The sequence below is a fragment of the Nelumbo nucifera genome, chromosome 8 (assembly GCF_055504915.1).
Source record: "Nelumbo nucifera cultivar China Antique chromosome 8, China Antique-T2T, whole genome shotgun sequence".
In the NCBI taxonomy this organism is placed as follows: Eukaryota; Viridiplantae; Streptophyta; class Magnoliopsida; order Proteales; family Nelumbonaceae; genus Nelumbo; species Nelumbo nucifera.
The window spans coordinates 19,132,580-19,157,989 of record NC_142656.1 but is presented as its reverse complement, the minus strand read 5'-3'; the positions used below and the strand labels follow the sequence as shown (position 1 = coordinate 19,157,989).

Here is a 25,410-nt window from a genome sequence, read left to right as displayed (position 1 = left end):
TCAACTTTTGGTTTTAGCTTATTAATTTTGGTTGAAATTTTAGTTTTCTAAATATCTTTCAAGTGGAAAAGACAATAAGTGCTTCAATGCTCACATCAAAGGAGCAAGAAAAGTGCCTAGTATAGATCTCAAAAGATCCAAAATATAAGAAAAGATCCAACTAATCATGTTAGGAAAAAACAAAAACAAGATTCTTTCTCCCGAATTATGTATTAATGCATCCATTAAGACAAGTATGAACAATTTATTTGGGAAATCTACATAATATTGGAAAACATATATCACATAATATAGGTATTATGAATAAAATCTGAGTGAGAGTAGATACCTTGAAACTATCTACATCCTCAAATATTCTAATACCTGAAAGCACAAAATGGAATCATTTACAAAGGGCAATGATAAATCCACCCTACTGAAAAATAAAAAAGAAACAAAATGACATGCAAATGGATTCAAAGAGAAATCCTTCCATTGCATACTCATTGGAGCATGCAGAGTACAAGTGGTTTCATCACATACATTACTTGCATAGAGTTAAACGTTTAGCTAGAGAATAAAAATTATTCCTCATAGCATTTTAGGAGTTTTTGAAACTTTTCTTAAGATGCTACGCACATTTCTTATGAGATCAACTAGATAGAAAAGTGGAAGAATGTATAACCCTTTAAGGTGTCAAGATGAAGCACAAGATAATGGACTTAGTGTCCAACTTACCTAGGTGACAGCTATGTAGTTGTATTTAAAAGGCATTATGTAACTTGTACATAGTAGTATGTTTTCTTTCAGTTACATAGTTGTGTCCATTTAAATAGTGTATTTTGCATAATAATTATATTTTGAGGAGAATACTCAAGGGAGACACAAGGAATAGACTTAGAATCCTACTTACCATATATAGAGAGAACAATAACTAATGTTGGTCCAATATTGTAACACCTTGCTCGGCATATGCTTAATAAGATAAGCTATCCAAAACATCAAGCTTCATGCCATTTCCAAGTAAATGCTTGCTCTTCCTCTTGGCAAAACCATTTTTTTTCTATGGTCAGAAAGAGAATTTTTATTGATTATATTAATTGGTGAAAAGTGAATAGTGGTCTCAATCTGCCAAGCTTACCATTGGAGGAAGGGGTAAGTTGGGATTCATTATAGGCAAGGTGAAGCTGAAATTTGATGGCCCTAAGTTTTCCAAGTGCGAGATAATTCATTGGTTATGTCATGGTTGGTCTATTCAATGCAGCCACATATTGCCCACAACTACATGTTTCTCTCCACCACCAAGGATATTTGGGGTTGTGTTATGGCCACATACTCCCAAGAAAGAAATATAGCTCGAGTCTACCAACTCTGAAAGCTAACCTGCAATATGCGCTAGGGGGAGAAGACTCTTACCAAATCCCATAATTGTTAAGTGACACTTTTTCATTTGCATTGTCTATTTTAGGACCTAAGCACGGGGAGGACAATCGGAACTAGACTTTCTAGGGAAATGCAGTTGAAGCAGCAGTGTACATCATTAAAACATTTCCTTCACAAACTCTTCACCTTCAATCTCCTGATCAGCTTCTCCTTTCTAATGATCCCATTTTGTCTTCCTCTCAGAGTCTTTGGTTGTAGTTACTTTGTTCATGATTTGAATCCTTCTCGCTTCAAACTTGATCCTAAGTCTATCAAGTATGTTTTTCTAGGTTACTCTCTAGTCCAAAAGGGGTACAAGTGATTTGACCCCCACTCTATCCAACAATATGTGTCTAAGGATGTTACATTTCTTGAGTCTTCTCCTTTTTTCAGTCACCCCATTCTTCTCTTCAAGGGGAGAGTGTTTGTGAAGATTGGACTCCATTTTGTCTCCTTGTTCTTGTTTCTATGGATATTCTTGGTTCATTTTCCTCCCTTCCTACTTGCAATGACAGTATTCCTACTCATCCTCTCCCTATTCCTTAGTAGTAATCCTAGCAATAGTGATTCATAAGGCTCAGAAGGAAGGTTACTCCTAAGGTTGAATGTCCATACATTCTAGCCACCCAGCTCTAGGTAATTCTAAAAGCAACCTTGAACTTGAGACTCATGTTGACTTTAAGCTTCCTATTCCTACTTTTACTAAGCCCCATATCTCACAATTTGACCTTGACCTTCCCATTGCAATTCAAAAAGGAAAAGGGAAATGCATTGCATATCCCATCACTAACTATGTTTCTTATGATGCTTTTCACCTTCCTACTATGCCTATATTTCTGATGTTTCCTCTATTTTTATTCTCCATAATGTTACAGATGCAATGTTGTTCTCTTAGTGGAAGTATGCATACCAAGAGATGGAGGCCTTCATAAAGAACCAAACATCAGAGATTGTTCCACTTCCTGAGGCTAAGGTCCCATTGGGTTGCAAGTGGGTGTATACAATAGTGTTTTAAAAGGCGTGGGAGGCGTTCCAGGCGAGGCACTCCCAAAACACCTTGAGGCGTATGCCAAAGGTGCTGACACCTCTGAGGCATACGCCTCAAGTGCAAGAGGCGTACACCTCGTGCTTTTTTCTTAAGGCGTGCTAGAGGCGTATGCCTCGTGCACATTTGATATAAAAAGACAAAAAAGAAAAAGAAAAAGGAAAGGAAAAGAAAGGGAAGGGAAAGAAAAAGAAAGAGAAGTAAAAAAAGAGAAAAGGAAAGATAAGAAAAGGGAAGGGAAGAAAAGATAAGGTGTACGCCTCAAGAAAGCTCGCTTCGCTCGCTCGCCTCCGCTTCGACAAGGCCCCCCCCCCTTCAACTAATGTTATGCATCTTTATTCTTATTAATATAAAAGATTTTTATTAAAATAAAGAAAAAATGAGATCCCCCCTTCCTCTTCATCCTCCTCCTAACCCCCCTCCTCTTAAGGAGGCTTATGCCTCCTTGTGTTCGGGAGGCTTATGCCTCTTGCATTCTGAACTATGCCTCATGCCTCTAGGTAGTGGAATGCCTTGTGTCACGTCTCCGCGTTTTAAAACATTGGTATACAGTTAAGAACTTGGCTGATGGCTTAATTGAAAGATACAAAGCTAGGTTGGTGGCAAAAGTGTACACCCAAACATATGGGATTGACTATCAAGAGACCTTTGCATCTGTGACCAAACTGAACTCTATCCAAGTGATTATATCTCTTGTTACTCATCGTTCATGGCCTCTATACCAGATGGATGTGAAGAATGCCTTCCTCAATCAAATCTTCAAGAGGAGGTCTACATGGATCTTCCCCAAGAGTAAGTTTCCCTAATAGTAAGAGAGGGTGGTTTATAGTCTAAAGAAATCCCTTTATGGGCTCAAGTAGTCTCCTAGAGCTTGGTTTAATAGATTCAAAAAGGTTATTCTTAAAATTGGGTCCACTCAATCACAGGCAAATCATACTCTTTTCATACGAAGGGCTAATGGCCTAGTGACTTTGTTGATAGTGTATGTTCACTATATTGTTGTCACTGGAAATGATAACTCTAGAATAGTGAAACTAAAGCCATTTCTTGCTTCTGAATTTGAGATCAAAGATTTTAGGAGTCTCAGATACATTCTTGGAATTGAAGTGGCAAGGCCAAAGGATGGGATTTTCATTTCATAGAGAAAGTATGTGCTTGACATCCTTCATGAGGCTGGAAAGATGGATGCAAACCAATTGAAACTCCCATTGACCCCAATCATAAACTGTGCTAATTGTTTTCTTGGTAAAACGATGTTAGAATGTTAGAAGAGAGAAGAGAGAAGAGAAGGCAGAGGATTTGGAGTCAAAAGGATAGGTTGGTGGCATCAGCTTTAGTATTTATATTAGGGCAACCCAAACTAATAAAACATAAAGAGTAAATTACAGATATGCCCCTATAGCACTAAAGTACTGATTTATGACAGTTTTAACACTCTCCCCCAAGTTGGGACATAGAGGTCAATCATGCCCAACTTGTCACATAAGTCACTGTGCCACAAGTGATGTAGGCCCTTTGTAAAAGTGTCCACAAATTGCTCCTCGGAACTAACATATGGAGCACACACTAGGGCAACCCAAACTAATAAAACATAAAGAGTAAATTACAGATATGCCCCTATGGCACTAAAGTACAGATTTATGACAGTTTTAACACTCTCCCCCAAGTTGGGACATAGAGGTCAATCATGCCCAACTTGTCACATAAGTCACTGTGCCGCAAGTGATGTAGGCCCTTTGTAAAAGTGTCCACAAATTGCTCCTCGGAACTAACATATGGAGCAGACACTTCCCCATTAACAAGTTTCTCCCTGATAAAGTGTTTGTCCACCTCAATATGTTTAGTTTTATCATGAAGAACTGGATTGGCTGCAATATTAACAGAAGCCTTATTATCACAATACAAGGACATGGAACTATCAAATAGAAAACCAACTCACTAAATAGATTTTTTATCCACACAACCTCAGTCACTCTATGGGACATTGCTCAACTCACTAAATAGATTTTTTATCCACATAACCTCAGTCACTCTATGGGACATTGCTCTATACTCAGCTTTAGCACTGGACCTAGCTACTACATTTTGTTTCTTGCTTCTCCATGTTGTTAGAATGTTAGAGTGATGTTCGGCTGATAAGAGTTCTTATTAGCCCATTCTTATGTTTAACTTATCTTGTAACTGGGCCTGTGTTAATGGGCCTAATCCTGTTTAATGATTTAAGTCATCTGGGTGTCCCATCACTAATCAGGGGCATCCCAGTAATTTCTTGTACCTTATACTACATTCATCTATAAATAAAAGATTGGTCGACTGGCTAGTACAGTTCGACATTCTCTTCATTTCAGTGGTTCTCTTCTCTTCTTTGCTACTTCGAGTATAGCTCCTCAGATTACATGGTATCAGAGCATTAGCTCCTTCCTGGTTTCAACAGGTGCACTCTCTTCTCTTGCTGTCTTTTCATCTTCTCTCTTCCTTTTCTGGGTTGCTGCAGTAAAGACCTAGGAGTGTAAGAGAGTAAAGCAAGTTCTAACCTAGGGTTTCTCTTGGTTGTAGGACTCAAGGGAAGTAAGACCCAGAAGTAGATGTCCTACTAGGTTATTTCCAGCAAGTAGTAGCTATTGGGCTACTAAGAGAGGTCTGTATAGGACAGACCTAGTTGAGGACTGATTTCAGCGGTCCTAGCACTAGCCGAAAGGGGGAGAGCTTCCTCTACTGTTGCAGCTGTGGTGCTCCAGCAAGACTTGCACAGAATAGTGGTAAAGACTTAGCCTCTTCTACAGTTGCAGCTTCGGTGCATCAGCAAGACTCTTACAGAACTGTGGCAACTTCAGTTACAGATTTTTTTTCAGGTTGGTTACCAGCCCTACTTCTGCACTGCACAGTTGCAGCCTTGAACTTTTACCAGCACTGTGAACTGGTTCAGTTACAGACCTTTACTTGCTACTGTACCCGAACAGTGAACACTTCTACCAGCACTGTGAACACTGTGACCACTTCGGCCAGTCCTAAACAGAACCACCTACAGCACTGTGAACAACTCTTGGACTGAAGTCAGGATGTCCTCACTATCCGGTGAAGTTTCCTCTAGATATAACAGACCTGTCACAAGGTCCTCAAACCTGGAAAACCCTAATCTGCACAGCTTGCAGATTACAAGTGTGCTGCTTGATGAGTATAACTTTAGAGAGTGGTCCGTCTCAGCAATGCTGTTCATTACCTCTCGTGATCTCACAGGCTATTTGGATGGAGACAAGAAACAACCAGAAATTGGCAGTCCTGAATACACCGTGTGGCGCAAGGAAAATGCCACAGTCATGTCTTGGTTGCTGGCCTCCATGACTTGTCGGGTGGCCAAAACTGTTCATCACTTCCCTACAGCCGCTAAAATTTGGGAGAAAGTATCTAAGACATACGGCCAGAAAAAGAACAATGCTAGAATCTACAGGCTGAACCAAGACATTGCAGCCCTAAGGCAAGGAGACATGTCCGTGGCAACATACTTTGCAACACTGGAAGGCCTCTGGAAAGAGCTTGACCACCACTTGATTTTGGATTGGGAAAATGCCAAGGATAAGGAGAGGCATGACAAGCAGATTGAGGAGGGCAGAGCCTTTAAGTTTCTGGCAGGCCTTGACCCTGTATATGAAGGTATAAGGTCACAGATTCTAGGGAGAGATGAATTACCTGAGCTTCACCATGTCTACTACCTGGTGAGGAATGAAAAAGTAAGGAGAAAGGAGATGCAAGTTGACTCCCAGACACAGTCAACAGAACTACCTAGAAAACATTCAGCCTTAGTCTCCACTAAGGGGAATAGATTTTCAGACAAGAAGTCCCTCAAGTGTACCCATTGTGGTGGTGAGAAACACACAAAGGAGAAATGTTGGGTCTTGTACCCTCATCTGAAGCCAGCTGCTCTGAGAAAGGACAAAAGGCAACATAAGGGTCACACAGCAAGTGGGAATCTTGCCACCAACAACAGTAGTGACAACTCACAGAGTACTCAGACAGTGTCCTCTTCCACCGCAAGGCAGGCTGCCGACTCTTCTGGACCAAGTACTTCGGGCTTCACAGCTAGTGAGGTAGAGGTTCTCAGCCGGGCATTAGCCCGTCTGAAGAAAAATTCTTTAGCTTCCACCTCTCTTGCCAAATCAGGTACAGCCTCTGCATTTAGTGCAACTAGTTCCATTAATTCTACCTCTTGGGTGATTGATTCCGGAGCCACTGACCATATGACACATATGTCCTCCTTATTCTCTACATATCATTTGTTGTCTAGCCAGGATAAGATGAGAGTAGCTGAGGGGTCCCTCTCCACCATCTCTGGAAAGGGGGTGGTTGACCTAAGCAAGGATCTCTCTCTTAAATCAATCCTACATGTTCCTAGTCTTACCTCAAATCTGTTGTCTGTTTCAAAGCTTACAAAAAATTTGAACTGCAGTATAACTTTCTTTCCTTCTCATTGTGTCTTCCAGGACAGATTGACGAGGAGAACGATTGGGAGTGGTCATGAGTATGGGGGCCTCTACTATTTTCATGAGGATGTCAGCTCAGCCTTGCAAGCTTCTGCTACTACTAGTCCGGAAAGTGTGGAGTCAATAGCTAGGCTGCACTTATGGCATGCTAGGCTAGGTCATTTGTCTTTTTCTTCTTTAGCAATGTTGTTTCCCGAACTATGTAAGGGCATTCCGAGTCAGAGTTTAATTTGTGATGTGTGTCAAATGTCAAAACAATGTAGATCAATGTATCCAATTTCTAGTAGTGAAATTCAAGCCCATTTTGATTTGGTTCATTCTAATGTTTGGGGTCCTTCACCCATTGTTTCCATTGATGGCTTCCGTTACTTTATCAGTTTTATTGACCATTATTCTCGGTACACTTGGATTTATCTGTTGAAAGGACGTGATGAAGTTCCCCGGAAAACTATGATGTTTTGCAAGATGGTTGAAACACAATTTGATAAAAAGATCAAGCAATTCCGTTCAGACAATGCAGCTGAATACTTTGAAAGATCCCTGAACTCATTCATGGAAGATGTAGGCATGTTACATCAATCATCATGTGCTTACACCCCTCAGCAAAATGGGGTTGTTGAGCACAAGAACAGGCACCTATTGGAGACAACTCGAGCCCTTCTTTTCCAGCACAATGTGCCCAAGCACTATTGGTCTCAAGCTGTTCTCACTACATCATACCTGATAAATCGGATGCCACCTAAGGTACTGGGTATGAAGACTCCTTTCTCTGTTTTGTGTCCCACTCTTCCAGAATTTCCTCTTCCCCCATGGGTTTTTGGTTGTACATACTTCATACATGTGAAGGATCCAAAGAAAACCAAGCTGGATCGTAAGGCTACAAAGGGAATATTTTTGGGGTACTCTCCTACGCAAAAGGGGTATAAGTGTTATGATCCTGTCTCCAAGAAAAAATATGTCACCAGAGATGTAGTCTTTTTTGAGTCTCAACCCTATTTCCAGTCTTCTCAGAATCCTCTTCAGGGGGAGAGTAGTGGGTTGGAAGAGGATTCTCATTCTCCCTTCTTTTTTGTTCCCCTTTCATCACCTTCCACTACTCCTAGCTGTAACATTCCGGGTCAACCTAGTGAGACTCCCACTGTGCCAGTTACTTCTCCAGATTCGGCTGATGCTTCTGAAGGTCCAGTAAACAAGAGAAAGAGATACTTACATACAGTAGAAGGAAGAAGGGCCCTCAACCTCATGATTGTAACCAGTTGAACTCAGATCAATCTGTCTTTGCAATCCAAGGTAATTCTGACTCACTCAATTCAGATTTGGATCTTCCTATTGCTCTCCGTAAGCCTTTTCGTTCTTGTACCACTCGGCATCCCATAGTTGATTATGTTTCTTACTCACACTTATCCCCTGCCTATCATTCCTTTGTGTTTGCTCTTTCCTCTGTATGTGTCCTTTCCAGGTATTCAAAGGTGGCATCTGATCCAAGGTGGAAAGAAGCCATGAATGAGGAGATGAAAGCCCTAATGAAAGCAGGAACGTGGGAATTGGTGGACCTGCCAGAGGGGAAAGGCACTGTTGGGTGCAAGTGGGTATTCACAGTAAAGCACAGGGAAGATGGGTCAATTGAGAGGTACAAGGCCAGACTTGTGGCAAAAGGATTTACACAAAAGGAAGGAATTGACTACAAGGAAACCTTTGCCCCAGTAGCAAAGCTCAACACAATCAGGGTTCTACTGTCACTAGCAGCAAAATTCTCTTGGGAACTTCATCAGCTGGATGTGAAGAATGCCTTCCTAAATGGTGATCTTCATGAAGAGGTATTCATGGAACCCCCACGTGGATATGATGTTGGAAAGAAGGTATGTAAACTAAGGAAAGCATTATATGGTTTGAAGCAATCTCCCCGGGCATGGTTTGAGAGACTTTGTTTGGCCATGAAGAAAGTGGGGTACACTCAGAGCAGTGCAGATCATACGTTGTTTACAAGGAGACAAGATGACAAACTTACAGCACTCATTGTGTATGTGGATGATATGGTGATTACTGGAAATGATGTGAAAGAGATGAAGAGGCTGAAGGAGTTCTTAGCTTCAGAATTTGAGATCAAAGACCTAGGAAATCTGAGATACTTTCTTGGGATTGAAGTTGCTAGATCAAGAGAAGGAATCTACATATGTCAAAGAAAATATGTGCTAGATCTCCTAGAGGAAACAGGCATGATGGGGTGCAGGCCAGCAGACACTCCAATAGAACCAAACCATGGATTACAAGAATCAATGGGTGAGGAATACTGTGATAAGGAAAGGTACCAAAAATTGGTAGGAAAACTGATATACTTATCCCTTACTTGGCCAGACATTGCCTATGCAGTGCATGTTGTCAGTCAATTCATGCACTCACCAAAGACCCCTCATATGAGAGCAGTGGAAAGAATTCTCAGATACTTGAAGACTTGCCCAGGGAAAGGAATTCTATTCAGGAAAAACAACAGACTTGAAATTGAAGCCTACACTGATGCTGATTGGGCTGGGTCTGTTGGAGACAGAAAATCAACCTCAGATTACTGTACATTCTTGGGAGGAAACCTAGTCACATGGCGTAGCACACGGGGTTGCTGAACTCTTATGGCTCAGAACTCTCCTTAATGAGCTTGGTATCAAGACTGATGGTCCTCTCAAGCTGTATTGTGATAATAAAGCTGTTATCAACATTGCCAACAATCCCGTGCAGCATGACAGGACAAAACATATTGAATTGATCGACACTTTGTCAGAGAGAGAATTATTTCAGGAGAACTCTGTGTGCCTTATACTCCATTAGAGATGCAGATTGCAGATGTATTAACAAAAGGGCTAGCAACAACAAAGTTCAGGGACATACTTGGCAAGATAAACATGATTAATATCCATGCTTAGCTTGAGGGGGAGTGTTAGAATGTTAGAGTGATGTTCGGCTAATAAGAGTTCTTATTAGCCCATTCTTATTTTTAACTTATCTTGTAACTGGGCCTGTGTTAATGGGCCTAATCCTGTTTAATGATTTAAGTCATCTGGGTGTCCCATCACTAATCAGGGGCATCCCAGTAATTTCTTGTACCTTGTACTACATTCATCTATAAATAAAAGACTAGTCGACTGGCTAGTACAGTTCGATATTCTCTTCATTTCAGTGGTTCTCTTATCTTCTTTGCTACTTCGAGTATAGCTCCTCATATTACACATGTGACTAGGTTCCCTCCCACAAAGGTACAATACCCACTAGTGGACTTTCTATCATCAACTAATCCGGCCCAGTCAGCATCTGTATATACCTCAACCTTCAAATGCCCATGATTCTAGAATAGTAAACCAGCCCCCAAAAACTTCTTTAGGTACCTAAGGATTCTCTTAGTTACCTTTAAGTATGTGGTCTCAGGGGGCATGCATGAACTGACTAAGAACACCCATGGCATAAGCAATGTCTGGTCAGGTCATGGATAGGTACAAGAGCCTTCCCACAAATCTCTGGAACTGCCTTACATCTTTGATAATTTCACCACAACAATCACCTAGTTTGTGATTTAAATCAATGGGAGAGTAAGTTGGCTTCACCCCTAGTTTTCCTAAATCTTGTAATAGATCTAGGATGTATTTCCTTTGTGAAATGAAGATCCCCTTTTGTGAGCGAGCCATTTCAATTACAAGGAAATACTGCAAGGGGCCTAGATCCTTCACCTCAAATTGAATGGCTAGGAACTCCTTTGGATTCTAAATTTCAGCTTTCCAATCACCCATGATTACCAAGTCATCAACATACACTATTAGGGTTGTAATCTTTCCTTCTCTTCTCACAAATAATGCAGATGATCAATTTGGCACTGTTTGTGGCCTATTTGTTGCATAGCTAGATGAAACTTGTTGAACCAAGGTCTTGGTGATCGTTTGAGTCCATACAAGGACTTCTTTAACCTTCAGAGTGTCCAGCAACTCAAAACAAAGAGATCTTGGTCCAACAACCATTTAAAAATAGATGAAAATATTTTTTTGAAGAATCAAAAGGAAATTTCATTAAACTGAAAAAATGCAGTATATCTCAAACATAATGGTTGTCAAGTTGACAAACCAATTACATATCTGAAATTAAACCGAAAAGGAATCATTGTTAAAAGAAAATATCTTTCACTAGAGAATGGTTAGTGCATAAGAGAATCTTCTTGCTTCTTTCAACTATTGATATGAAACGAAAGAATGGAAGAGAAGAATAGAGAAAATAAATTGATCTATAGAAGTTTATGCTCTGATACCATCAAGGTTTAAAGTATCGACACACTTGATACTTACTGTGTAATCATTACAATACTGTTATTTTTTCTTTTACATTTTTTAATCTGTCACTTCAAAAGCTTGTACATTGGCATGACTACTGTCATTTAAACATGTTAACCAAAGTTCAATATTCAATGTACCGGTGACCCTGAAACCAGATATCATATGATACACACCGATATGCATACCCTGCAATACTTTGAACCTTGGATACCATGTTTCCTGCAAATAGATCTGTCATAACTCATAAGTAATAGTAGAATATACACAGATAGAAAAGAATGAATTTAGGAGAATCAATCATGAGTGTTGGCACCCACTCTCTTGTTATACATTAGGAGTGCTAACTCAAGTAAAAAGAAAAAACCTGCAACAAGCACACTAAGTATTTAAAATTATAAAAGGCAATTAAGACAGAGGTGAATAAAAGGAGACATTGTCACAAGTTCAAAGTACAGCCAAAGATTATCAGCTTAAAACAGAGGTGAATAAGATACACTGAATATGTTTCTTGGGAAAGTTTGGTATATAAGAAACAGATTGGTCAGCAATTTCCTAGATTTATTCCTTAGAGAGGGTTGGTATTGTTGTACTTTTTCCTTCTTGGTGCTTCTAGTAAATTTCCCTTAGTATATATGCATATATGCATACATACATACATACATACTGAACCGTTGTATTCTGTAAAATGAAAGAAAAAAAAGGATGAGGCGGTCAATAACCTCTGCATCACTTCTCATTTGGTGTTGGATGGTCAAAGTTTCTTCATTTTTCTGATTCAGGGAGCCACAGTTGAATCCAGTGAATGGTAGTGAAGGATTTGCAGCATGACCAGCAATTTCAGGAGTATCTCATGCAAACATATAAGTGCAGTTCCATTCATGGTCTATTTTATGATTGAAAACAAACAAATGGTAAGATCTTCAATAGGAAGAGGCAGCTAATTAGGATCTGAAATGTTGTCAGGATTTTGTTCGTTAAAAATATTAATATTGTGGACAATTCATTTATAATTTTTTTCACAGAAATCTCTGTTTTCCTTTAAAATAAGTAAAGGGGAACCAACTACACACAAGAAGTTAAACAGCCAGTTATATAGATTAGACGTACAACAATGTATAAATACAAAAGCCTCAGAGAAAGAAAGAATACCATTAACAGTGCGGACGCATTTCCATTCATGTGCTTCAATTGCATCCCCCACATTGCCTTCAAAAAATCCATCTGACAAGAAATTACCAAGTCTCGATGATTGACGCAGAAGCATTTCTGGGCCTATAATACCAAAAGTTAAAAGAAACAGAAGAAACTAGATGCCATTATTCTAAACTCAAAAAGTTACACAAGATGAGGTAAATATGCCTCACAGCTTCACAGCTAAGATGAAAGAATTATTTATGCTCTATTTTTTTATTGGGAACTTATCATCAATTTTATCAATGTTTGGAAAAAATTAAAATATATGCATTACAAAAGGTACAAGCAGTCAAGCACTACCTAGCCCATCACCATATTCATTACTATCATAATCTGCCCATTTAGACTCCTGAAGTAACACCATGTTCGGATTCAACTTCTTAATAACCTCTCTTATTTTCTCTCTTTTCCTCACACTCCCTATACCCCTGATATTCCAGATTATTAATTCATTTCAATCTTACCTCCTAGACCCTCCTACTTAAGACAATCTACTTATTCCCCTCTCTTTGTTCCCCTCTCCTTCCAAAAGTTTTATCCCCCTCCACGTCTCTCTTTAATCTCTCTACTTCACTTAATTTCCTCCTGCTTCCGTAAGAACACTTTCAGGATATTTGAATCCTTCAGTTTGCACCGGAGTTTTCCTACAAATTCTGCCACCAAGTCCCCCAAATTCATTGCCTTTTCACCCTCAAACTCTCTCTCAGTAAATTCATCAGCTTTTTACTTATTTTATTTATTTCTTCCTCCTTTAATTCCTTCCTTTCAAATTCTTTTATTCCTCTCCAAGTCCTCCTCTGAATCCTTTCCTTGTATTCCTTCCCACTCCTTAAAGTCTCTCCACTATCTTTATCATGGGCTTCCAGCTCTGGGGTTGAGAGGGAATTTGGAACTACAAACACAGAGCAGTCATCAGTAACTAAAACCGAATGGACAAGGTTATAAGGATTTTTTCTTTCAGGAGTAATTGGGACAGAAGAGCTGCATTCGGGTGGTCTTTCTAATCTGGAGGATTGATGGTCACGTATCCCCTTGGTTTGAGTCCTGCTTGAGAGCATTCCATCCTCTTTTCAACACACCAATCCCTTCCCATGACCTGCTCTTTATCCCTCTTGGGCAAGTTCCAATTTTGCCTAAGGTGGTTCTTACTTACCTGAATTTTGATTTGGTACAGGTCCTTCTTTACCTGAATTTTGATTGTTCTCCCTAGCCGCTTTACTGTACAGCATCACAGTTGCAGGCTCTACCTTGTTGGTCAGCACCAACATATTTTCTTCCCTCCTGTCCTCAGCATCTCCTTGAAACAGCAGTTGTAGAATTGTGTTTCCCCCCAGTCATTCCTCCTTCTTAACTCCTCTTGCCAGAGAGTGGGCTAAGGAATTTGCAAATCTTTGAATCCATCTGAAAAAGGCGTTCATGCTGGATGCCAAAGATCTAGACTCTCTTATGAAAAAAGATGTTTATTTCTTATTTTCTTCTATTTAGGTGGCTTGAGTCAATTGGCACTGGTGGCTGCACTTTGTGTACATATGGTATGTTTCATTAAGTATTAATATAACTTTGATACCAATTAAACAAAAAGTTCATGTCAGATACATAAGCATGCAGAGGCAAGATACAGAAGGAAGACATATGTGCAACAAGCATCCATTAGGTACATGGACAATTCCACATCATGCACAATTGCATGTAGACAATGTGTAAACCCTTTCAGAAACTCATTGTCCATATACAGGAATAAACAAAGTAATAGAGAATATCTCTTAAGGCAAAAAAAATGTTGTAACACTAGAACATTTATATATATGGAAAACATGTAAATGTCTCACTCTAAATGAGTGTCTACACCTAGACCATAGCAAATGATAAATAAGACCAAAAATCTCAATATGAATATTTTGTCACCAAAGAATCATATGTAAAACTAAAAGCAACCATGTCCAAGGCTCACTCTAGAGCCTTTTTTTTAATAAGAAAAACTTTCATTAAAACAAAAAGAGGTTACAATCTGATGGGTAACAAGCCATCACCCAAATACAAAACAAACTAAGATAATTATGATGTTCACCTTTTCCAATTCTTATAAGCTTTTTCAAGCTATGTGCATATCGTCTCATCCAAGGTCGATGTCCTTCAAGATTAAGCCTTCCACAAAAAAGAAAAGGAAAACAAAAATTAAAAACTGGTTGAGAATAGTACATATGAAAAAGGACAATGAACTAATAACACAATGAGGTACCCAACATGTGTACAACGAAATACACAATCTCTCATGATTTTTTCAGTTTTCCTCACTACCTCTTGGGGCATCCTAAAAACTAACATGTACACTGGAAGGTTGGCAAGGGTGGACTTCAAGGGCCACTCTCCCCTCTCACAACCTAAAGATTTTTGCATAGCCCTTACAGTGATTTAAAAGGTGTGTCTAGGTGCATAGACGAGGCACATTTTAGGGGAGGAAGCTAGGCGCCTCACCTAAGTCCTAGGTGCAACACTTTCAAAAGGCGCACACCTTCTGCGCCTAGGCGTTCGCCTGATGCGCCTTGTGACTTAGCCTAGGCATGTGCCTTTTGAAAATTTTACGCTATTTTGCATTTTTTAAACCTAGCGGATGGGCCAGGGGTGGATCCCCAACCATACCCCTCAAGGCAAGCCCCTATTTGCCAATGTTGTTCATTCATTCATTTTAATAAAATATCTTCTTAAAAGGCAATTAATAATATATTTTTTATTATAATATTATGTTTAATATTTTTTATTTTTTAGCATTTTTTTGTATTTTTGCACCTTGCTTTAAAAAGAAGCGTGCATCGCCTTGCGCCTCAGGCACAAATTGGCCCTTGAGCCTTGCGTTTTAAAACACTGAGTCCTCAAGTCATCTCCTTTTACTTGGCACTTTAGCTACCAAAGTAAAGAGAAAGGGAGAGAGTAGATCTCTTTGTCTAAGGCCACGAAACCCTTCAAAGAAATCAAACACTAAACCATTAACAATAACTAAGGAGTAACTAGTTTGTAAGCAACCTCTGACCCATTTGCACCACAAGTCCCCAAAGCCACACCTTCTCATGATATCAATTAAAAACTCCCATTCCACTAAATCATAGGCTTTCCCCAAATCTAGCTTGATTGCAACCCCCTTCTTTCTTAACCTCTTTTGGGCCTCCATGCATCCATTAGCAATTAGAATTTGATCAACTAATTGCCCATCTTGAATAAAAGCCCCTTGAAATTGTGAAATAAGTAAGGGAATCACCTTCTTAATTCTCAAAGACAATTGCAGATATTGGTGACTAGGCTAATAGGTCTAAAATCCCCTAGATGGTTAGCATCACTCTTCTTTGGGACCAAAGTGAGTTCATACCTGAACTAATGATTCCTCTTCTATGAAACTCTCTAAAGATTAACCAAATCAGCTTTGATTACGTCCTAGGAATCTTGGTAAAAGACTATTATAAAACCATCAAGCCTTGGAGCTTTTGACCTATCTATTGAAAAAATTGCCTCCTTAATTTCATCCTCAAATCTTCATTCTAGAAACTCCACTTGATTATCCCCCAAGACCTTATATGCATTTTTTTATATTAAATTTATATTTTTAAATCAATTTTAACTTTTATTTGTAAAAAAATTCTAAAAGTTGCAATTTGAGACTGAATAGGGTTTGGGGAAAATAACAGGGAAAATTACCCAAAATAAAAAAAAAAGATCACCCCAATCAGACATATGAGTGCAAAGTTATGACCTTTAGAAGTTTGTATACACATTTAGTGTGCAACCTGTGACCTAATGACCGGGTTGAATAGGTCAACGGTTCAACTACCCAGGTCAAACGGTTTTTGAGGAATTTCCGAGTTTTATAAGAACTGGACCCGGAATCATGGACGAGTGACGGTTCAACTAGCCAGGTCAACGATAGGTTGAAAATACTAAGTTTCATCATTTAATACTATGTCATCAATAAACATCAAGCACCACAAGACCTCCTCTTATGTTTAGTCAATTCATCCATGACTTTTTATTGATAAATAATAACTGTTTTAGAATTGTAGATTCATACAACATCCCATGGAGAGGCGTGAGCTTCAGCCTCTCCCAATAGCTCACAAGTAAGCTAGTAATAAATTACATATATCACAGCTGAGCCCAAAACAATTCTTCCCTATTTGCCCCTTGTTTGGCTAATGCATCAGCCATAGCATTTGCTGATCTCCCCACCCATTGTATAGAAATCAGCATATTCCTCCTTGTCAGCCAATTAAATTTCCTAATTTCATTCTTGTAACACCATATAGTATCCTCAGGAGTTTTTCAGCCAGCCCACCACCACCTTGGAATTTTCGAGGAATTAAAGAATAAGTGTGTTAGGTAACTGCCTAACTCAGGGAATTTTCGAGGAAGCTTGCCTCCTAACGAGAGAGAGAGAAGAGAGAGAGAGAGAGAATTCTCAAAATCAATACCTCCACTTCTGGCTTCCTTTCCTTATTTATTACAATTCTGTTATATCAGCCTCTCCACTTGTCCAGTTTGTTATTTAGTTTGTTCTAGTGGTTGGCTGTCAGTTACATTACTTAAAGGCTGACGTGGCCTTTTCTTGTACACTTGTCCCTCTATTCCCTTTATTTGTGTCTTAACAAAGTGCTAGCCCTTGGAGAAAACCCATTGTAACTGCAAAATTGAATGCCTCTTCCACAGGTGTTCAAATGTCGGTTTTTGCATCCTCATACATATCCTTAATTAGCTTCACATACTTACCTAGGACTCCTTTCTTTTCTATAACCCACTAGATTACTTCTACAAGGACCCTATCACATGTTTTCTCTAAATCAATGAAAACCATAAGATCTCTTTTCTTCTCTCTAAACTTTTCTATCTATAATACAAAAATAGCTTTCATGGTTGATCTGCTTGGCATAATCCCAAATTGGTTTTCCAATATACTTGTCACATGCCATAACCTTTACTGAATAAAGGTTTAAAATTTTAGAATACTATTAGAACCTTTTCCAATATTTCATTAAAATCATCATAGTTTTGTACAAATATTTTCATAAAAGAACAAATGAGGATTGGGTGATTGGATGATTGACTTGCTATTAAGACAAAAGTCAAAATGGCAAGTACATGACACACACAATGAAGAAAAAGATAGGTAAAAGATTAAAAAGGAAGACAGAGAAAGATGCATGTTTAAGTATTCCAATCTTCTCTTTTTGATTAATAATTTATATAGTTGTTTGCTATGTTGTTTCGGGCCTAATTTTCTTTTTTTTTTTGGTGAATAATTTGAGTTTTATTAAAAGACATAGTAGAAATCTGCTGAATTAAAAAATATGAAAGAAAGTAGTTTCTTGAAGAGAGAAGGAGAAGAAGAGAAGAAGAGAAATTGAAAGAAAAGAGAGCAATAATCTGGCTGCCCCCCCTTCACTTATTATTTATACTAAAATAATAGAACAATACAAAGACAACTATGCCCTTATAGGGCGCAAAACATAAAACAATATATATAACACTCAAAAAACATAATAAAATTTGGACTCACATAACTACTGTGGTCCCCACCTCCTATCTAACAACTAACATAAAACATCTACTCAGAAAAACATCATAAAACTAATTAATCTTCAACACTCCCCCGCAAGTTGGGAGTAAATGTCGCACATTCCCAACTTGCGTAGATCATGTTCAAGCTTGTTCCTTGCCACCCCTTTAGTGAGAACATCAGCCAGCTGCAACTCTGAAGAGACATAAGGCAAACAAACTTCTCCGGTTGTTACCCTTTCTCTTATAAAGTGTCTATCAACTTCAATGTGTTTTGTCCTATCATGCTAAATTGGATTGTGGGCAATATTGATTGCAACCTGATTGTCACAGTATAACATCATAGGTTCCTCTGCTTTCACCCCAATCTCACTCAAAAGAGATCTAACCCAAAGAAGTTCTGAGATACCATGAGCCATGGATCTATACTCAGCCTCTGCACTTGACCTTGCCACAACCGCTTGCTTCTTACTCTTCCAGGAGATCAAGTTTCCACCTACAAAGGTACACACTTCTGATGTAGACCTCCTGTCATCTAAGCATCCTGCCCGGACTGCATCTGTATAGGATTCTAACTTCAGATTCTCATGATTTAAGAAAAGAATGCCTCTGTCAGGGTGCTTTTTCAGATATGCAAGTATAATCTCAATAGCTTCCCAGTGCTGAACCCGAGGTGCATGCATGTACTGACTCACAACATTGACAGCATAAGAAATATCTAGTCGTGTCATACACAAATACAGCAGTCGGCCCACCATTCTTTGATATCTCCCCACATCCTTTACCAATTCACCATCCACACCATTAATTCTGTGATTTGGATCAATAGGAGTGTCTGCTGGTTTGGTCCCCTGCTTCCCAGTCTCTCACAGTAGGTCAAGTACATACTTTCTCTGTAAAGATCCCATGCTTGGATCTTGCAACTTCAATCCCTAAGAAGTATTTAAGCTCACCAAGATCTTTGACCTCAAATTCTTGTTGCAATGATTTTTTGAGATCATCAATCTCCTCTAGATCATTTCCTATCACCACTATATCATCCACATACACAATCAGAATTGACACCAAAGCATCTTTCCTCTTCACAAAGAGGCTATGATCAAACTGTGTCTGTGTGTATCCAAAACGGATGATTGCCCCTCTGAACCTGTCAAACCAAGCCCTAGGTGACTGTTTTAGTCCATACAGAGATTTTCTGAGTCTGCACACCTTTCCTTTACCAACATTTTCATAAAAGCCTGCTAGAATGTCCATATATACCTCCTCTTGTAAGTCACCATTGAGGAAAGCATTTTTTACATCAACTTGGAACAAGGGCCATAATAGGTGGTTGCTAGAGATAAAAGGATACGAACTAAACTCATCTTAGTTGTTAGACAGTTTTGTATGTCCTTAGCTTCAATCAGAATGATGTACTTTATGAGTTTATTGTAAATGAATAAAGATACATATTTGATTCATGTTCCCTTGGTATGTTTCTGTGTAATGCCCTTAAACTGGACACTTAATGAGACTCGTGTTAGTTTAGAATGTTCACAGCCGGTGGGTCGGTCTGGGGAGACCTATCCTGACAAGGCTGACACTATGGTGCCACCAAGTCGGTTGGGGTGGCCTGTCTCAGCTGCCAGGGTGAGACCCTAGGCACATACAGTGTAGGATTAATTGAATCTATGAACTGGACCAGATTTCCAATATTGCCCTGGACCTTGGAGATTGATGGGCAAAACTGGAAAGTTACACCCGATCCCTATACTCGATTATGATACTGCACTAGGTGTCGGATTGGGCTGTCTTTGATATACCAATCAGTGAGATCCTTAACGGGGGTCAAAACCTGGGTATGTTGGGACAGTCCGAGAATTCATCTGAGTGGGTAATCATAGTGACAGGATCAGCCCCTTTGTCGGACAAAGGTAATGATCGGGGATGCACTCTCACTGATGGAAACCAAGACTGCCAGCAGCCGATTTCAATCGTTGAGATTTGTTTTGCAAAATATATTTTATATAAGATATAAAAGTATATATATGGTTTCTAAAATGTTTGCAAGAAGGTTTTAATTCCCGGGATCCATATAAGTGGAGAGTGCAACACTGTTCCTTGCAGCCAAGGGAGAGGTCCTCTCTTGTCGGGCAGTGTATGATCATTATGGGCTGAGAGGTTAAGTGTAAGACCATTGAGGATAACACCTGATGGGCTAATCTTGCATCTGCCCACAGTCCCTGGGTGTTACAAGGTGGCTTGGCCCAGGGACCACTTAGTGTAAGTGTTGGGCCCATAGAGCCCATTTGATGGGTTTCAGGGGGTACACTGTCTTCAGCAGTGCATTCGGCCAGGCCTTGTAACAAAGGCTGGGCTGAACCCATGTGGCTGATGTGTAGATCAATGCTTGGGTCCCACGCCATACAAGGAAGCCCAACTGGGCAGCAATTTGGAAGGTTTTTGAGTACATAACCTTAAATGGGCCCTAAGCCCATTTCGAACTGGGTTGATTTGATCAGTCATTTAAAGGGGGCGAATTCTGAAGTGGATCAGCTAAAAAGATTGGGCTTAGACCCTATCCACTCAGAGAGTCCAAGATCTAAATGAGATTTAGATCTGGAAACCTCCTAATTAGATTAGGAGATAGTTGATCTGATCTGCAGATAAGATAAGGATTATCCCTTATCACTAAGGGACTTCTAACCCAAATATGATTTGGATTAGCAACTCCTAATCTGATTAGGAGCTGATCCCTTTGAGATTATAAAAGGGGAAGGGGGCGGCAGCCTTTTACATGATCAATTGCATTCTTCTCTTTGAAGAAAGAGAGATTGAGAGATTTCCTACATACTGCGAATTCTCTCCTGCCGCCACCTTCCTGCCATTGCCATTCCTTCAGTTCGATCTCCAGTTCTTGGGAGCAATCAAGATTTGATCTTGATATCAATCTTTTGGGAAAGGATTAGTTGGAGCTGTACTCACAAGCTGTCCAGTTGATTCTTGCGAAGGGTCAAGTTCTTTTGAAGAACATTGTTGATTCTACTCCATCCTTCACTGCGCCATCTTCAGTGGGAGCAGATTTTGGATCCTTCCTTGGGCGTGAACACCTCCATTGGGAGATAGTATTTCTCCGTATCAGGTATAATCCTCTCCCACTCCTTTTGGTTCAGATCTGGTTCAGTTTATGGTTCAAGATTGATCCTTGAAAATATGATTTTCTAAATAGGGAATACGATTCCCAGTTGAAGGGAGAGATAAATTTTTTGAAATTCGCCCCTTATTCCGCAATCTTTGGGCGTCCATAGGATGGATCTCTCATCCCTTCATTAGTTACTGGTGCAAAGGTTTCCAGATAATCAACACCATAGATCTGAGTATACCCTTTTGCTACCAACCTTGCCTTGTACCTCTATTGTACCTCTATCTTGCCATCGGCCTTATACTTCACTGTGAATATCCATCGACATCCGACTGTCTCCTTGTCTGGGGGGAGATCAACTATTTACCAAGTTTGGTTTTTGACCAAAGCATCCATCTCATCTTGCATGGTTGTTTTCCACTCAGGTTTGGAGAGAGCCTCAGTAACATTCCTAGGTATAGACACAAAATCCAGGGAAGAAAGAAAAGCACGGTAGGAGGGTGATAAGGCACTGTAGGAAAGATGGTGTGAAATGTAGTGGACTGTACACTTTCTCTTCCCCTTACGAAGTGCAATGGGAAGATCAAGGTCAGTGGGATCAGCTGCAACAATGGTGTTAGGGACAAAAACATTATCATCAGAAAACATAACAGGCTCAGGCTCAAGGGGAATACTTGGAACTGTATCTGCCGAATCTGGAGAGAGAGTGGGTGTGGGTCGAGGATGTGTGGCGTCAACCATCATCTGCCGGCGCTGATATTGTTGTAAGGCTGCCCGTAGTGGCTCAGGGAATGAAACTGGAGGTGCAGGTGCTGGCTGAACTGATGGTGCAGGTGGTGGCTGAACTGATGGAGGCACCACAGAAACAGGAAGAGGAACAGATTGTGAGTTCTCCTCCTCAAAACCCTCCCCCTAAGGAGAACCATTCGAGAAGAAGAATGTGGATTAAAAAAAGGTAACATCCATAGTGTAAAATCTGCTCCTCGACACTGGGTCATAACAGCAATACCCCTTTTGGTTATGAGCATACCCAAGAAAAACACATTTGTTGGGCTTAGGATCCAATTTCTTGCGATGAGGGCCAAGAATGTGAACAAAATAAACACAACCAAAAACCCTCAGAGGTATATGAAATATCTCTCCATCTGGAAAAATGAGGCTAAATGGCATCTTAAACCCCAAAGTCCGTGAAGGAACACGGTTAATCACATGTACGGCTGTAAGAACTGCATCTCCCCAGAATTGCACAGGAACTGAAGTACACACCATAAGACTCCTTGCCACCTCCACAATGTGTGTTTTTCCTCTCAGCAACTTCATTCTGTTGCGGTGTATATGCACAACTGCTCTGATGAACTACACCACGTTCTAAGAGATACGTGGTTAGGTCCTTCTCAAAGTACCCTCTAGCATTATCTGATCTAAAAGCCTTAGTTCTCACTCCAAATTATGTGAGAACCATCTGGTGGAATTGTCGTACTAAGTTAGGAACCTCATTACGTGATCTCATCAAATATATCCAAGAATATCGTGTATAATCATCCACAAACAAGAGAAAGTAACGGAATTCTCCTATGGAAGGGATTTGATATGGCCCCCATACATCAGTGTGAACAATATTAAAAGCAGTACTTCTTTTATTACTTGGTTTAAAAGATTGTCTACAATGCTTTCCTAAGTGACAACTCTCACACTCCAAAGTAGATAATTGAACAGACTCAAACAACTTTGGGAAAAGACATTTCAAAGAACTAAAAGAAAGATGTCCCAAGCGATTGTGCCAAAGCATAATCTGGTTTACTGACTCTAACCCACTACTACTGCTGCTGCTAACATGATGGCCCTGATGTCTCGGAATCTCATCCAGAAGGTAGACTCCATTCACCTCACGATCACTCCCAATCATCTTCTTTGGCTCCAGATCCTGCAAAACACAATTACCAGGAAGAAAGGTCATAGAACAATTCTAATTTTTTGTCAATGAACTAACAGACAATAGGTTGGTATGAAGTCTAGGGACATGTAAAACAGAGGACAGAGTTATATCATCATTGGTCACTCTAACTGTCCCCTTCCCAGCAATGGGCATATGTGAACCATCTGCTATAGAGACTCTGTCTCTACCAGCACAACTGATAGGAACTGAAAATGGTAGGGGCATTAGTCATATGCTCAGATGCTCCTGAGTCTATAATCCATGGAGGTCCCTCCTTACCTAAAGTGGATGCAAGATTCACAGTTGCATATGAACTACCTGCATGTGCAAAGGAAGTGGTGTAGTTGGCTCCTGCATTCTGTTATCCATCTAGAAGGCTAGAGCTGGGTGAATCTTTCTTACTCATAAGCTGTCCAAACCTCTACAATTCTGTTCTCACTGCTACTATTGCAATGGATTCCCAATCAGTTTGGGAGAGAGGGGCTGAAGAGTCTCCTGTAGTGGCTACATTTGCATTTCCCTTCTTGTTTCTTATCCGAGCAGGCATAAGATTTGGATGAAGCTTCCAACAAGTGTCCCTGATATGCTTAGGCTTCTTGCAATAATCACACACCAAGTCCTTCTTATCTTCCCTTCTAGTCTCACTACTCCCCCTGTCTCCATTCGACTTAGGTTTTGTTGTACTAACCATAGCCAATTGGTCAATCCCAGGCTGTCTCAGCATTACATTCCTCCTACTCTCCTCTCTAGAGACGAAAGGATAGGCCTGAGAGAGTGCCACACCCTCCCTAAAAAGAATATGCTGCCTAGCAATGCCAAATTCAGGGTTCAGCCCTGCCAAGAACTCAAAAACCCTATTCCTCTCTACCAGTTTGTGATAAGCTGTTGCATCATTTACACTTTATCATACCACAATTTCTAAGTGATTTATTTCCTGCCATAGGGTTTTCAGCATGGAGAAATACACAGCAAGAGGTTTTTCTCCCTGTTTCATACTTATCACCTGATTTCTTAAATGATGGGCTCTAGCTTCATTTTGCTTCTGAGAGTAGGTTTCAGTCACTCCATCCCAAATCTCCTTAGCAGTATTAGCCCATAGGAATTTTTTTGCAATATGAGGTAACATAGAATTACACAGCCAAGACATTACCATGTAATTCTCTTGCACCCATCGGGAAGAGTCTGTATCAGGTTTCTTCTCCTCCCTAGTGAGATACCCTAATTTTCCACGGGCACCAATAGCCATCTTAGTTGATTGTGCCCACTCCAAATAATTTGTACCATCAAGTTTTACTGTAGTAATGATCTCAGACCCAAAAATATCACTACTACCTCCAACACCCAGTCCCATAGTACCGGTAGATTTCATCTCGGTATTCCAACTCTCCATTTTACTTCAAACAGTTCAATAGTAAGAAAAAATAAATTGGAGACCTTCAAAAAATAATTTAATACCACACACACAGAAACCAACCCTTCCGGAAGAAGAAAACTCTAGCTGGAGGGAAATCTCTCTCCTCTCCATGCCTCCCAACAGAGAAAAGTGAATCGATCACTCCGGGAGGCCTAGAAAATTTCAGAAACCAAACCGCCCTCTTTAGAAAATCAAAAGAAAACTAACAATACCTGGGCGCCCAAGATCAGATCAAAAACAAAGAGTCCAACTTTTCTGGGACTCTTCCCCGTACTCCAGTTCTTCCTGATTTTGACGTCGAACAGTAGATCACCTTCCTGATGTCTAGATCCCACTAAAAACTCCAAGAATTGAGCAATCTATAGCAGATCGATCAGCCCTTTACTACTTCATGCAGTCGGCTGATCTAGGGCTGCATGAGAATGCTTCAAGAAACCCTAGCCGATGCTCTGATACCAAGTAGAAATCTGCTGAATTAAAAAATATGAAAGAAAGTAGTTTCTTGAAGAGAGAAGGAGAAGAAGAGAAGTTGAAAGAAAAGAGAGCAATAATCTGGCCGCCCCCTTCACTTATTATTTATACTAAAATAATAGAACAGTATAAAGACAACTATGCCCTTATAGGGCGGCAAAACATAAAACAACATATATAACACTCAAAAAACATAATAAAATTTGGACTCACAAAACTACTGTGGTCCCCACCTCCTATCTAACAACTAACATAAAACATCTACTAAGGAAAACATCATAAAACTAATTAATCTTCAACAAACATTATGTTAAAATCTTTACAATCATTCCTTAGAGAGGCACGAACTACTACCTCTCATACAAAAAGAGAACACATTACAATTGTGCCCTGAATAAAATAAACCTGTTCACCCCTTGTTTAGCCAAAGCATCCACCATCCCATTTGTTGATCTCCTCACCCATTGTATCCTTAAATTCATATTCCTTGTTAGCCATGTAATTT

At 39.9% G+C, this 25,410-nt stretch overlaps 1 protein-coding gene across 6 annotated transcripts in view; it reads right to left on the bottom strand.

The window, feature by feature from the left end:
* LOC104589049 (protein ENHANCED DISEASE RESISTANCE 2-like) overlaps nucleotides 1-25,410 on the bottom strand; it is a 170,368-nt gene that overhangs the window by 122,747 nt on the left and 22,211 nt on the right. For 4 of the 6 annotated variants that reach the window (XM_088893219.1, XM_010247229.3, XM_088893221.1 and 1 more), the window contains 3 exons: nucleotides 14,494-14,570; nucleotides 12,381-12,503; nucleotides 329-363 (listed from right to left, as the gene is read on the bottom strand). In XM_088893219.1, coding sequence (XP_088749345.1) covers nucleotides 329-363; nucleotides 12,381-12,503; nucleotides 14,494-14,570 — 235 coding nt within the window. The remainder of the gene's footprint in view (nucleotides 1-328; nucleotides 364-12,380; nucleotides 12,504-14,493; nucleotides 14,571-25,410) is intronic. The other 2 variants (XM_088893220.1, XM_010247228.2) reach the window with 1 other exon arrangement.